The sequence below is a fragment of the Corvus kubaryi genome, unplaced genomic scaffold (genome assembly GCF_017639235.1).
Source record: "Corvus kubaryi isolate FWS band 111438036 unplaced genomic scaffold, C.kubaryi_AGA036_p1.0 134, whole genome shotgun sequence".
In the NCBI taxonomy this organism is placed as follows: domain Eukaryota; kingdom Metazoa; phylum Chordata; class Aves; order Passeriformes; family Corvidae; genus Corvus; species Corvus kubaryi.
The window spans coordinates 6,353,659-6,368,931 of NW_024580668.1; the positions used below are offsets into that span (position 1 = coordinate 6,353,659).

At 47.8% G+C, this 15,273-nt stretch overlaps 1 protein-coding gene across 6 annotated transcripts in view; it reads right to left on the reverse strand.

Annotated features, from left to right (window-relative positions):
* The window catches only part of MYT1 (myelin transcription factor 1), a 64,797-nt gene that overhangs the window by 13,399 nt on the left and 36,125 nt on the right, over positions 1-15,273 (reverse strand). For 4 of the 6 annotated variants that reach the window (XM_042047060.1, XM_042047101.1, XM_042047108.1 and 1 more), the window contains exons 7-16: positions 13,755-14,657; positions 12,991-13,125; positions 11,553-11,643; positions 10,959-11,072; positions 9,288-9,502; positions 6,609-6,814; positions 5,428-5,697; positions 4,532-4,686; positions 2,541-2,603; positions 2,250-2,318 (exon numbers count right to left, since the gene is read on the reverse strand). In XM_042047060.1, the coding sequence (XP_041902994.1) occupies positions 2,250-2,318; positions 2,541-2,603; positions 4,532-4,686; positions 5,428-5,697; positions 6,609-6,814; positions 9,288-9,502; positions 10,959-11,072; positions 11,553-11,643; positions 12,991-13,125; positions 13,755-14,657 (2,221 nt within the window). The remainder of the gene's footprint in view (positions 1-2,249; positions 2,319-2,540; positions 2,604-4,531; positions 4,687-5,427; positions 5,698-6,608; positions 6,815-9,287; positions 9,503-10,958; positions 11,073-11,552; positions 11,644-12,990; positions 13,126-13,754; positions 14,658-15,273) is intronic. The other 2 variants (XM_042047080.1, XM_042047070.1) reach the window with 2 other exon arrangements.

Consider the following 15,273-nt stretch of genomic DNA (forward strand, 5'->3'; position numbering starts at 1 on the left):
AGGGGTAACAGGGAGGCTCAGAGCCAGGAAAACATAAGTGCACATAGGTCTGATGCAGTAAGAGCAGGGACACATCCAGCAGGACCTCAATGAGGGTGCAAATTCTTCAACTCATTCAGAAATTACAGATTTGGGAGATGACTGTGGTATTTCCCAGCTCTACACTGTTACAGTAGAAAGCAAAACTATTTCTCTGTTGTTCTAGCTTCAGGGTGGGAGGAAATTATGAAAACATTAACACCAAACACTTTCTTCCTTTCAGGACTTTTAAAGAGGAGAGAGAAGTAATTTGATTTTTATTTTTAATTATCTGGAGACAAATCATACCAACAGAGACCTTTTATTGCATGTTCCAGCCTGGAGCTATTTTTTTTATATCAGCGATATTAACCCCTGAAATAGAATTTATAATAGAAACACTGACATGGTCTTATCTGGAGTTGTGAAAAGCTATGACTGTGCAATCAATAATATCTCAAAATCCCTTCCTTCTTCCTCTGCTCCCATCCTCACCAGGACATAGAAAAAAGTAGTATTTGAGGAAATAATATTAACAAGCCTTTTTTGGGCCAGAAGTCTCCCATTTTCCACAGTATTTTGATAAAAACCACTGACATTGTATGCCAGAGGGGAACAGGGGATGCTGCACGGCAAGGCTGGACACGATGCTTGGTCTCAGGGATGAGTCTGTTTGCTTTTTGTCTGGCCCTTGCTGGAAGTGGCCACTGCTCCTGAGAGCTTTTGATATCTTTAACACTAATTGTTTGATCACTTGGCTATTCTTTCAAGCTGTTGGAGAAACACCAGTTCAGCAAAGCTCTCTTAAAAGAGGTCCTTTCAAAACGTGTATCGTCTATGGTGTGTGATTAAGTGTACTTAGCACTAATCACAGCAGCCCTTGCCATCCACCAGCATATTCTATTAATATCAACTAATCCTGCCACCTCTTCCCCCTCTGTGATAAGGAGCAGGTTAACAAACACTTTTCCTGGCACCAGCTCCACGTTGGTGGTGGGGCACAGAGGAGTCCAGGCGCCACCACAGAGGGATTTGGGACTTTTCCAATGACCTTAGTGACCAGTTGGGATCCCACTGACTCACCTACGGCTCCAGAAATCCCTGGTTGCACACAGGACACAGCACATTTGGATTTTTTAAGCCTGTGCAATGTGAAGCCCTTCATGAGGTTTAACTCTCAGTGGAGGCTCCTCAGCTGTAGTTATGGTATCTAATTCGTAACTAATGTGTCTAAATGATCCAAAACCTGGATTCAGCAAAGTGGGGAACTCAGAGGAGACTCAGCCTGCAAGGATAGTCTGGGCCCACGAAAGTGATGATGAAAAAAATTCACAATGAGCTTCACCCCAGAGATGCAGATTGGGTCAAGAGGGTTGGGGTCTCCCCAGCGTCCCAAGTAAATACAATTTCACCTTTCTTTAGGGAAGGCACCCTAAGAGAGCATTTGGGAGAGCCACCTGTGAAGAATAAGCTCCTACTGAAAAGGAGGAGTTTGGAGGAGACAGCAGCAAAGCTGAATACAGGATTTAGAGGAAGATTCCTGAATGAAAATGTCAAAACCAGGTTCCTCCCCTCAGGAGCAGCAATGGAAATGGGGAAGTTTGAATTTCCATGAGCCCTTGCCCACTGGCTCAGGATCTGGCCTCACCATGCTTTTGCTTTTCATTCCCCCACAAACCATGGAAATGAAGAGGAACCTCTCTCACTGCATCCCGAACAGCCCTTAAAATGTAGCATAAAAATAGCACCCCAGGTTCTCCAAAAGAGTTGGCCTGGCTGTGTGCTGGTGGTGACTTCCCAGCTGTGTCTCTAGCCAAAAATAAATCCAGGCTTTGGATTATTTGAGATGGACAAAAATGTTAAATGAAAAGGGTTATGGCCCAAACTAGGCAACAAGAGCTTGGGAAAAGATGCCAAGTGGCAAAGAAAATAACATGTCTACAGTGCCCAGAGGAAAGCTGCCAGGTGTCCAGGTTATTTCCAATCATTGCCATCAGCCCCCTCCCCAAAATTATCCTTTCTCTATGCCATTGCCTCTTCAATGCAGCATCTGGAAGCTGGACTCCACCAGAGCTCCTCGGAGGCAGGTTTTGATCAGCTCTTTGAAAGGAGAAGGGAGGGGATGGAAAAGCAAAAGCAGAGCAAGAAGTGTGGGGGCAGGAAGGGAGAAGAGAGAAAAAAAGGGTGGAAATAAAGAAAAAAAAGGAGTTCCAAGTTGAGCGCAAACATACTTGAGGTCAGCAGAGTGGGCAGCCATGAGGTTTCTGAGGCTCTTGTCAGCAAGAGGACAACCAGAAAGGCTGAAAGAGAAGAGATGGAATATCTGGATAAGCAAAAAAAAAAAAAAAAAAAAAAAAAAAAAAAGAAAAAATAAAAAGGGGGGGGGGGGGGGCTTGGGGAGGGAGAGGGGCAACAGAAGGGGGGAGGAAACGGAACCAAACTATCCACATGGTCACAAACTATACCAAAAGAAAAAAAAAGTTGTCTTTAGAGTTCAAACCATGAAAAGAATGTCGACCCACCTGCGGTGAGAGGCATAGTTCCCCGTTATGTGTCCGCTGCCATCACAGCCTGGGGTTGGGCAACTGGGCAACAACAAAAACAAAGAGCATAAGTGTGGGAAAGGAATTGATTCCCCAAGACCCACGGGTGGGCAAAACCAGCAGAGCCCCCTCAGGGTCTGTCTGGGGGGGTCTTAGTCCAGCCCTGCTGCCTGACTCCTTACACCAGTCCCATCCATCAGACCTTGTGTGTTTCTGTTTGCATGAATATAAACCATCTGTTTCCCTTTCAGCTCCCCTTCCTCCGCTTTTACTTCTAAAAGACCATAAGGATCCTAAAAACACATTTTGAAAAAAAATATTGAGAAAAATTGTGTCAAAGGCAAAGAAAGTGTTTAAAAGCCGTAGTTGCTGGGAGGGCTGGGTGGCAGTGGGGGACTGGCAGCAGCCTGCTGGGTGGCATGGCCTGACAGACGTGGCCACCCCTGGTGGCTGCTGCCAGGTTGGATGATTCCTGCAATACTGAAGCTCTGGCCGCAGGAATCATCTTGTTCAGATTTCATATCTGAATGAGGTCCTTCAGATTTCAGCTTCCTGAAATGATTTTTTTTTTTTTGTTCCTCCCAACCCTTACAGCTGCAAAGAAAAGCTTGCAAACACTGTTTGCTGCAGAAAGGGAATGACAGTAACCTCTGACTGTACCTGGGGGTGATGGGAAGATACAGGTGAGGAGCACCTGCCTGGAAGTGGCCCAAGAACTGCACCCAGACACAGAGCATCAGACACAGCAGGCGAGTCTGCTCCTGAGTTAACTACAGCTAATTCATTACAGCCCTTGGGCCAGAGAGAAACAAGGATATTAACCGGGGAGGGAAGGCTCAGGGCTGCCCACTACACCATTTATTTATTCCAGGGCTGTTTCTATTTAGGAAATTTCTCTACCATCACAATAAAATTAAAGCACAGGAGGACTTCAGGGCTCTACCTCAGAAATTGCTGTTCACATCACTGGTGGGTTTTAAAAAACCCTTTACAGCTTTGTGTAGGGCAGCTGGTCTGAGCTTTGCTCATTTAGGGAAGATGCTGCTGCTGCTCTGCCCCCACAGATCTCCTCCCTGCCTGGCTGCTCCCTCAGCCTCCTGCCTGCAGATGAGGGGTGATTTGGATGAGATCGGCAAAACGGTGCCCACCGGCTCTCCCTGCGTAATGTGTGGGAGGGTCAGATGCACAGGAAAGGAGCCAGGAACAGCTGGGATGCCTGGAAACCTCCCCATCACTACCTCCAGGCTGATCCCAACATGCTGTTAGACCAGAGCCAGGCCCAAGCTGCCGTGTTTGGCTCAAACTCTTAAACATGAACCATTCCTGTGGGAATCAGTGTGGATGCAGAGCCACACTCCATCTGATAGGGCAGATGTGGGTCTGTACTTCCAGCCACACAACGGACAGACAGATGTGAGCTGGGTCAAGGTCTCTCTCCAGTGCAAAATGCAACACAACAGCAAACTTGCTGCAGCTTCAGGTCCCACTTTGTGACCCTGCAGTATCACAATGCTGGGACCCATTGCTCTAAGCCAACAAATCCTGTCTTCTTGTGTTCAACACCCCATTCAAGAAGGTGCTGAGGTCCCTTGGGTGATCTTGGCTGCGCAGCACCAGCCAGTGTCCCAAACAATCAGGACATTGGGTAGGCACCATCACTGTGCCAGAAACACTCTTGCTGGAAAACATCAGGAAAAACTGGCCCTGAAAGGAGTTTCCCACAACCCTGTCCATGAATCTCAAGAGCACCAAGCTCTCAGGTTGCTTTCATCACTGCAAACTAAGGCCACATAGGAACATACTTTGCTTCATTGATCAGCAGTTGTAGGAGGATGAGTAAGATCAATCACAGTAAGAAGGGGAATTACAGTTCTTATTTTTAAAATGCGTTTACTAATTTTGTTTCCTAGCATCCTGGCTAAGTACCTATTAATAGATTTTGGAGGAAGAGACTAGAAGGCAGGACTCACGTGAGCAGCTCTTTCTTGATGTCCTTTGAGAGGAATTTCAGCTTGAAGTTGGTTAAAGTAACTTCACCTGGGTATTTTCTCTCTTCAAAGTTCTCCTCTGACACTTCTTGCTCATCAGCTTCCGAGGAGGCAAAAGAGTGAGCAGCAGGCTCTGACTGCAAGGAAAGGGGCAGAGTTGTGGTGGGGTCACTGCTGCTGAGCTGTGGTGGGAAAGGATCCCAAGTTCATCCCAGCTGAGGGTTAGTGCACCATTGCCAACATTCCTGAGCCCCCTGCAAGCACCTCACAATACCCAACCCAGAGATCCAACAGCCTGTAATTTCCTGGGGTTTTAGTAGAAATGGGTAAAACATGTCTGTACAGGGATTTACACGTGGCTTTCCCAAGGTCTTGAAGGGATGAAGCTCTGTGCAATCCCCTCACACTATTCCTCAACAGCCTCCCCATGGGCAGAGGCAGGTGATGCTCCCAGAGCCGGGCACCTCAGCCCAGCTGGGGGGTCATGGCTGGGTTCCCCACCTGCAGGATTAATGTCAGTGCCATGCAGGGCTGTAGCTGCTAATGGCAGATATAAATCATCCCAGGAAACATCACCAGGAGCAGCACTGCTGCAAGAGAGCTGACAGGATTTACAACAAAGAAAGCCTTGCAGACACAGGGCAAGGGAAGTGGTGGGTTCTTCCTTCGCAAGGGCATCCCAACAGATCCAAGAGCAATTGCTTCCTGCCTGGTTTGCCCTGGCTGATACCTGATAGGACTGACAAAGCTAGGAATATTTCTTTCCTTGGCTCAAAGGACAAACTGGGGGTTCTGTGGGAAATTGGACAACTCTGCAGGCAAACATGGCATTCAACATCCCATGAGTTGTTATTCAAGCATCAAGAGCCACTGCTCACCTCCTCTGGCTCCTCTTCCCGCTGACGGTTTGGTTTAGTGTAGTCAATGGGCCCATCCCATTCATCCTGGCGGGAGGTCTGGCTGGACTGGGGGGAGGTCATGGTGCTGCTCGTGGCACTGGTGCTGTTTTGGCGCTGGGACACATCTGGGGACTTCATGCTGGGACTACTGCTGCAGCTGCTGCTGCTGGGGAAGGTGCTCTCCCGTTTGCGGTGTTTGTTCATACTCAAGTCCAGAGTCCCGTTTTCATCCACCTCAATGTCCATGGACTGAAAAGTTGGAAACAAACCCAATGTTAGCAGCTGCCAGAAATTCCCCATGGAAGTCTTGCCCCTGTTTGTCTTCTGCAGTGCAGCAGGCAGGTTTTCATGTTGCATCCTCTCCACAGTCAGGTAGGAGGAACTGAATAACAAGGGTTGCTCTTCCTAAATATTTCAGGAACATGTCATGCAAAGGCACGCCTCTACTACCAGCAGTGTGGCATTTTGACTCAGTTGATTGAACACAGGCATCTAGTGCCACTTAGGATGCCTCATGGCATCCAAAACATCTGCCCAAGGTTGGGAGTGCTCCATGGGACTTCTGGAGAACCTGTGTTCCTCTGAAAAATAGGTGGAGGTCAGACTGGACAAAACTGGGGAATCTTAAATGGCATCAGATACAGATCAGGGAACAACTGAAACCAGCTCTGAGAATCATAGAATTACAGAATTGTTTGGGTTGGAAAAGCCCTCTGAGATCATGAAGTCTAAACATTCACCCACAGCATTGCCAAGCCTGTCACTAAACCATGTCCCCAGGTGCCACATACACATGTCCTTCAAATCCCTCCAGGGATGGTGACTCCACCACTGCCCTGGACAGCCAGTTCCAGGGCTTGACCATCATCATAAATCATAAACTTTTCCTAATATCCAATCTCAGCCCGAGACTTGGCTTGGGATTGATGCTCATCTCACGTGGCTAATTTGAACCACGAGGCACCTCCACATCACCCTAAGAGCCGAGATTCTCTCCTCCAAACCCAAAGCGGGAAGCCAAAGGGGGATTTTGTACGAGTGCCTGCATTCCTTCTATATTTAAAAAAACAAAATGAAAGGAAGGGTAAACCAAGATATTTCTCCCATCCCAAACTTCAAGCCTGGCCCCTGGGCAGTAGTGCCTGGGCACATTCACCCACCTTGCTGGGGGCCTCTTGCTGCTTGGTGCTGAGATTCTCGGGCATCTCCCAGCAGCGGGTGGAGAGGTTGAGGATGGCGGTGGCCGCCATGTGCGCAGCCTCAGCGTCATGGGAGTAGTCAAAGCCTGTGGAGGAAGATGAAGTGCTCTTCACGTAACTGCTGGAGGGGCTGTGGCTGGGGGAAGAGGCCTTTGGAAAAGGTTTGGCTGGAATAAAAAGAGAAGGAACAACACAAGGCTAATGTATAAGCGGCATGAGCAGCAGGGAAAGGTTAAGTCAGTGTGACACGGTTAATGTATGCACAGTTCCTGGGGTTATTCCCGATCCAAGGGCTGGTTTGTTGCCTGGGACGTGCAACAGGAGCAGTGCTGGCTGCAGCTTGTGCTTGGTGTGAAAGGTTAATTCATTAACTGACTCTGCCATCAATACCCAAAACACAAGTGCTTCTCTTCATTAGAGCTGCTCCTTCAGTGGAAGCAGTTAAAGGAGAAAGCTTAGAGAAGCTTGCTGGCTCTTTTTTTATTCTTCTCTTTCTTTCCATAATTTATCTGCAGGGCTGCCTTACAGGGAGATTTCTAGTAGCATGTTTGGAAACTTAAAATTTATAAAATTACATTAATAGAAAAAACGTGGTCATAAAATATGAGCTTCCAAGGATGACACTGGTGAAATATGGATTTTCTGACAGCTGACATATCATTTAAATATGTCAGAGTAACAGGATTTATTACACAGCTGCGCACTGCTCCCGTATGTCACAGCAGCAGCAGTGCCAGCCTGGAAATGCAATTTTTCTTCATACCCTGTGAAATGAAAGGTTTTCTCAGGGTGGATGCACAATAAAACTTTCCCTAATAATAACTAATAATTCCCTGTTAATAAAACTTGAAGCTGGTCCCATTTAGAGGCCCTCAGTATTTTCAGTGGGTGCAAACAGGACATCATTTGATTTAGAACAGCCCCAGGATTGTATTCTGAATGAATTATCGAAACCTTCGAATTCTTAATTCATTCCACCGTGCTCTTTCTGGGGGAAACCATCTCCCCTTTAGTGGGAGGCTCACCCAGGGAAACTCATAAGCTTCAGCCTGATCATGGCAAAGCAAAGCCAACCTCAGCTGATGCAGCCGCAAAGTGATTTCATTATTCCCATTACAAACTTGTAATATAAGACACTATAAAATACTAATCTTCCCCAGCACTGCTTTCTTCCTCGTTGCGTGTGTGTATAATGCATATTGACATTAATGGGAGTTATGCACACACATGCGGGGGAATATAAATCCCTCTGGATGAAGATCTCTTTAAAATAAGTTCTCAGCGAAAGGAGCAGATTTCCCTGCTATGATTGGCGATCATATTCATCTTGTCGCTTCGATTAACTCATTGGAGGTTTGGCCACATGGTTATTCTTGTGTCTGGCTGCTTGTTTTCCTGTCCAGTTTAATCCATGTCTTCGAGGCGGGGTGCAAGTATCCGCCAACCCAACCTGACAATATCCAGGATCGGGAGATGCCAATTTCAATTTCACACCGTAGGCTCAGCAATGCTTTTCCATCTCATAAGTATTTCTATCACTAATAGACTCGCAATCAGCAAATTAGTGAAATAAGTGATGAGAAAAAATAGAAAGGATTATCCTAGTGGGTCTGCTGGAATTATTTTTGTCAGTACAATTACCCTGAAAATTCTTTGCTAATATTGCAAATAACACAATCTATTCAGTGAGAGAATCACTTGTACTGGGAAACAAATTACTTTTCCATCAGCCCTAACCCAGGATGACAGTGGCAGTTGTGCTCTCTGGCCTCCATCCAATTTCATTGTCTGATCCTGTACAGATTTAGTACTGTAATAAAGGGCGCTCCCATTGTAGTGCAACAACCGGGATGCTTTCAAGTACGAGCACTTTTTTAGAGAGCAGCTGCATCAGGATTAAACAGGATTGTGGAAGTGGGATTAGCCAGACAGAAAGCCCTCTTGAGGCTGCTGACTTCTACAGACTGGGCTCCTAAATAATTTTTTTACCTCCTCAGAAAAATGTCTTGAGGTGCACAGTTGGCATCAAACAACACGTTTGCATGGGCTGTGTCCCCATGCAGTGTCCCTCTTGCCCCTGGTAGCCTGGCCCTTCAGAGTTTATTCATTTTCACCCAGAGTTATAACCAGTGCAAGGTCCTCAGAACAGAGCAGAGATGGGTGGCTACGACAGGAAAGAGCTGGAAGATAGAGGTGGGTGATCGATAGGTAGAGCTGGAGAGCAGAGCACAGCAGGGAAGACAAATGGGGGGAGTGGGTCATATATAAGATGGAAGAGAAGAAAACTGTAATCCATTTAGCCAGATGAGGAAAGCCAGATCAATAGATATGAGCTGCAAAGCAACGGGGACCAACTGAGGACAGCTGTGTAACTTATCCCACCTCGAGACATCACTCAGATTAGTGTTCCCACCACAGTTCTTCCCAAAGCTGAAGTCAAAGAGACTCTCCTCCAAACAAAGCTTTCCCAGCAGCCACAGACTCCCCTCACCATCAAAGGTGCCCACCTTGGGACCCATCTCCCCTTCCCCATCCCAGGAGGGTCCAGCAGCTCAGACCCAAGCCACGATCCCAAGAGCCTCACAACACCGAGAAAGGCAGAAAATGCAAAAACCGAGTCCATCTCTGCTCCCAACTTACATTTAAAGGCTTTAGGTGAGGTTTCGCTAGTCTGAATCTTTGGGGCAAGCATGCGTTTGCCAAAAACCTGAGCATCAAAACTTGCATAATCGAAGGTGACCTTGGAGTACTTCTCCAGCTCCTTGGCCAGGTTGGCCCGGGGGGTTGCTGGGACCATGTTGGGCCGGTAGCTTCCATACTGAGGGATCTCCAGTTGCTTCACAAAGCACATAGGCCTGAGGATGAAACAATGAACAGCAATTATTTCTCTTTTCCTTGACAAGGTGACTGTTGAGAGGGGACCAGACACGATGGGGGTGCAGCTGCACCTTGTTCCTGAGGGCTTACTGGGGACAAGGAGGCAGTGACAGCCCTTTTGCTCTCCCTCAGTGAGTCTGCATCTGGTTTGGATCTCTCAGACTCCAGTTTTATTTTTTCTATCATTTTTTACCTTCTTTTCTTTTTTCCTCTTTTTAAGCAAAACACCGAGGTGTCAGCCTCATCCAACACAATGTTCTTGCAGGCTGTCGTGGTGTGGCAGCATTTTCCAGAAGAGAACAAGCTTGGGCATCACTCCCTCACGGGACCCATGACACAGGGTGGCACACAAAGGCCTGAGGACCCCAGTTCAGCTCGGCCCCTGCTGCAGGTTCATTGCAGGGGCGCCAGGGCCTCTCCCCTGCCTGCAGCCCCTCCTAGAGACTGGCTGCTGCAGGGCTGCCTATCATGAATCAATTTGTCTTGCATATAAATTGTATATAAATGGCCTATTGTTATTCTCCTTCCCGTGACCTCTTTCCACCAGAGAGTCCTCGGAGCGGGAGCTCCTTGGAGCATGGACCGTCCTCGTGATGCGCTCAGAGCGCTCTGTGCCGGGCGCGAGCTCCGCTGCAAATAAATAAGTAATCGCCCTAAATGGCCTTTCCAAAGTAGCAAGAGCTGGAGCACCAGGGTGCTCAGCAGTCCTGGTGAGCAAATAAATAAATGAATCAGAGCTCGATGCCTTTGTGGGAGGGCTGCTCGGGGCTCGTACTGTGGTTTTTATCTTGCTCCCATTGCAAAATAACCAACCATATTCCAATCCATCTGTAGCCTCATGAATCACATCAGCTACGGAAGCCAGCATCTATCAGGGACATCCTTAATGGGAGACAGCCCTTTCTCCCAGGAAGAGAGAGACAGGCAAAGTATCAAAATTAATGTGACTGGTTTGGAAACAAGAGGCAGGTTCCTCTCCTCTGAAACATGCAGGCTAAGGAAGAAAAGCAGGTGGACTTTAATGCACAACTGCCATGGAGTGATCTGTGGGTAGCCTAAATCTCCTCCTCCTCCTCATCTCCCTCCCTGAGCCCACCCTATTTATAATGCTGATATAATAACCAGCCCTTGCTGGCAGTTTGTGCTGTGGAGCAATTGGCACAAGTGCCTTCTGCTGCACTGCTAAAACCCTTTGGCCTGTAGCCTCAGCATTAATTGATGCTACAGAAGCAATTCATTGTCCTCAATGCTCTCCCTGGGATCATCAATTAAATACCTCCCCACCTTGGCGAGACCAATGATCATAACAACAGGGCTCAGCAGTACCAAGATACAGCTGGAGGGAGCCGTGGCAGCTGTTCCTGTGAGTGTGGCAGGGTGGGAAGGGCTGGGGCAGTGTGGGGACGTAGAGTTGAGCCTTCCTGTCCCCCTTACCTGAGTATCCGGTCAGAATTGGAGCTGGTCTTCGCAGGATCGCCAGATTGGGTCTGTTGCTTTTCATGTGATTTGGCTAATTTTTCAGCAGCAGCAATGGGGCACCCAGATAAACTGTGGGAGTTGGTTGGGGGTTTTTTTGAAGGAGAAAAAAAGAGAGAGGGAAACCAAGCATGAGGAATGAGCACAGAAGCCTTCATTTCAGGGACCCAAACTGCACTGAGCCCGTGAGAAAAGTGTTTGCTTCCTCCACACTGAACGAGTAATAAGACAAACTCACCTTGCACCTCATCAAGATAGAATCACAGAGCCATGGATTGGGTTGGAAAGGACCTTAAAGCTCATCTCGTTCCAACCCCCCTGCCATGAACAGGGACACCTTCCCCTATCCCAGGTTGCTCCAAGCCCCATCCAACCTGGCCTTGAACACTTCCAGGGATGGGGCAGCCACAGCTTCTCTGGGCACCCTGTGCCAGAGCCTCCCCACCCTCAGAGGGAAGAATTTCTTCCAATCTAGCCCTGTCCTCTGCCAATTTGAAGCCATTCCCCCTGTCCTGTCCCTGTGCTTGTGTAAGAAGAAGCCAAAGGTGGTACCTCCTGTGCGTGTTGCGGTTGCTGTTGACGTGACCCTGTCCTGTGCACCCGGGCGTGGGGCATTTCAAAACGTTCTCGTGCATTGCCAAGACTTCGGAGCAAGAAGGGGAAGAGGAGAAGGGAAGGGAAAGAAAAACAACTTAATAAAAATCAAAGAGAAAGAAAAAAGAGAAAATCATCAAGCCTTGTACGCTGGTTTCCTAGAAATCAGGAAACGTGAAATGCTGTAATTAGAATTTGCAGAGAAAAAATAAAAGATTTACAATGCAGCAGTGCCCAGGTCAGCACTAGATTAGCATCTCTGCACACAGCCTGGGCTTTCTCCTCATTTTCTGATTGCAATCCAGTTTCCCTCATCCAGCCCCTCCTCCCCACCCCTGTTTTGGAACAGGTCTCCCAGTTTCAGGTAGTTTTAAGTGATTGAAGTTGTAGCTCTGCTTTTATCCTTAGGACTGATCTTTGTTTGATTTTTTTTTTAATTTTTAATCTTCAGGATTATTGCTTCCTGCAGTGCTGACCTTAAAAGTAAAGCAAATAATTTGATCTGCAAGCTTTTGTTAAGCCCGCAGCTTGTGTTATTTATTTATTAATATTTTTGCTTGCATTCCAGCCTGTGAAGATAGCTGTATTTTCTCCTTGTTTCTTCCAGTTCTGTGTTTATGTCAGGTCTGCAACCTTTGAAATTACTGATAAGGAAGGGCTCCTCTTTTTTTTTCATCTATTATGCCATTATCATAAACATACAACATTGATATTTATGTATCTGTACAGGGAAAGCTATTTAGGGTGCTGGTAGAGAGGTAGAAATAAAATCTCTCTCTGTGCATATGTATATACAAAAATCTGTTATGAGGATGATAAATATTTTCTGTAGAATAGGTGAATCTTGGCATAGCACCTTGGGAATTTTGCAGTGATGAGAGCACAGGAGACTCAGCAATCCTGCACAATCCTAAACGACTCCTCTCCTTTCCTGCATGGCAACACATCTGGACAGCAAGGAAGAACAATATTCCCCTTTCCCCTACATAATATCCCAAGTAGGGAAAAATACGCAACTTCTAGTGTAAAGATGGGCACTTCTTAACATACCTCTGGAGGTGGGCAGGCATGATTTTTAAAGCCCCTCTTTGATTTTCAGAGAAGGGATCTAATTCTCCACAGGATGGTGCTAAAAATCCTTTAAGAAGGACAGGACTTCCAAGTAAATCCCCATCACATTTCCTGTGAGTAGCAATAACACTTTGGTGGATAGCAGCACCCAGGATCAACTTGGAAAAGGACCATCCCATGCCAAAAACAACGTTATACTCCAAGGAATAACATCAGACTTTTTCTAGGCACTCAGTCATCAAATTCATATCATTTGAGAAATTCCCCCAAGAAAATTAGGCTCCAGCCTAATTGAAGCAGCCCTTGGTATCCACCATGTACTCACTCTCGGGGGGGATCCTGTCTTTGTGCGGACAACCGGAGAGGCTGCGATGGTGAGGGTAAAGTCCCGTGACGTGGCCGGTCCCATCGCAACCAGGAGTTGGACATTTGATTTCTCGCTTCTCGGGTCTTGAAGGATCTAAGGATTGTGGGGAAAGGCAGAGGGAAGCAGGTTAGTGGATTTGGAGGTGAAGAAGTGGAAAGAAGACAAGTGCTGAGGGTGCTTCTCACCACTTTTCCAGTCAAGCAGCAAGAAATCTTTGGGTTTGGAGGTTTGTTTTTTTTTTTTTCCTGGAGGTGGAAGTGTAATACTGAAAGTTTCAAAAATTGAAATCAGCAAAGTGATTTGAGGAACATGGCTCGGAGCATGGAGCCACTCACAGCAACTGAGCAGGCAGCCCAGCTCAGAGCCAGGGGATGCTGGAGCCCCTGCCCTCATGTTTCTGTGGCCAGACTCCTACCACTATTTTAAAAACCACTTGGATTTCAGACCACCCCTTTTGCTCAGGCTGAGATTTTCAAGGTTAACTGACAATTTAGCCAAGCAAATCCTCTTCTCAGAGGGAGAAACCCTTGTGACAGTGTAGAGGACACCATCATTCACTGTTGACCTCTAGGATGTCCCCATCCCTCTGGGCATTGAGGATTTGTGGTTAAATTCCACCTGTGGTCTGCGAGCTCCCCCCCATCATCCATTGCTGAGCAGACAAGTTCAGCTCTTCCACCAGGGATGTGAAGGAGGGAGATACACAAATGTTTGTCCCATACCTTTGCCGTAGTAGCTCTTCCGGATGCTGTCCAGCGGTTTGTTCTGTTTGTCCTCCACCTGGAAGTGCTTCACGTGCTCTCCCGGCAGCCGGCTCGGCTCCCGCACGATTTTCACCTGCTCAGCTTTCAGGGCAATGGCTTGTTCCAGCAGCCCCAGGTTCCCCCTGGTCATCATGTCGTACATCTCCGACTCATCGGTCACAGCTGATTTCTGGGAGCGGGCATCGTCGTCCTTGTCATCGTCCGACCGGACCTCCACAATGACCGAGTACTCAGGCTTGGGGCTGAACTGCCCTTCACAGTGGCTTTTCTGGGTGTCCTGAGAAGTGTGAGGAGCTTCCTCGCAGATCACTTCAGGAGCCATCTCCTCCTCCTCTTCATCCTCCTCTTCTTCCTCTTCCTCCTCCTCCTCCTCATCCTCTTCCTCTTCTTCCTCCTCATCATCATCATCCTCCTCCTCCTCCTCCTCATCCTCTTCTTCTGCTTCAGCCTTTTCCAGTTTGCAGGACTCCTCTCCGTTCGCGTCATCTCGGGGCTCTGGACACAACTCGCTGCTGCGCTCGCTGGTGACCTCGATGACCTCCTCCGCGTCCTCCGTCTGGATGATGATCTCCTTGTCGCACTCCTCCTCCATGATGATCTCCTTGTCGCACTCCTCCTCCACCAACTCCTCTCCCGCATCCTCATGGACCAAATGCACAACGCTGGATGCCGGCTTGGAGCTCTGCAGCTCCGCTTCGGGCAGCTGCCCTTCGATGGCGAGGGTTTCCTCTGCTATTTGGCCTAAGTTTAGGAGAGAGTTGGCGATTATTTCTTGGTAGCTGCTGTAGTTGGCCTTGCTGGGCCCAGATGTAGTTGTTGCTGTGTTTTGTCCATAGTGGGTTGATTTCGCTGGGCTTCTCTCTGAAGCAGGGAAAGAATGAATAGAAAGAAAAAGTGAAAAAGAAAGAAAATGTGGAAAAGAACAAAAGAAAAGCGAGGAAATGAGAAAAGGAGGAAAAGAAGAAAGGAGTAAAAGAGAAAAAGAGGGGGAAGAGAAAAGGAAGGGAAGGGAAAAGGAGGGCAAAGAGAAAAGGAGGGGGAAGAGAAAAGGAGGCAAAGAAAGTAATTACATAAACTCATAAAATACAACTTTGTTGCACTTAAATTTAATTGAAACTGGAGCCTGGCAGTTCCACCCCTGGAGCTGCCTAATTTATTGAATTTGGGGATGGCAGGTAGAAAGAGGATTTCCACACGGGACTGATCAGATGTACCGTCTTCCCACTGCCTGCCCCATCAGCAGATATCTTACACCCCTGCTCCCAGTGCTCCCCCTGCCAGGGCTCCAAACCGGTGAGCAAGGCAGTGTCAGGACCCCAGATGAACATCCTTTTCCTATCACTCCTCTGCTCTTGGATAGTGGCCAGATCTGTCCAGGGAGAAGGCTCCTGCTGAGCCCGTCACGGCACCGGTGAGGGACCCTGGCCTCCTTCCCTGCCACACAGCAGGCTCCTCTGTGCTTTCCATGGGTCTTTCC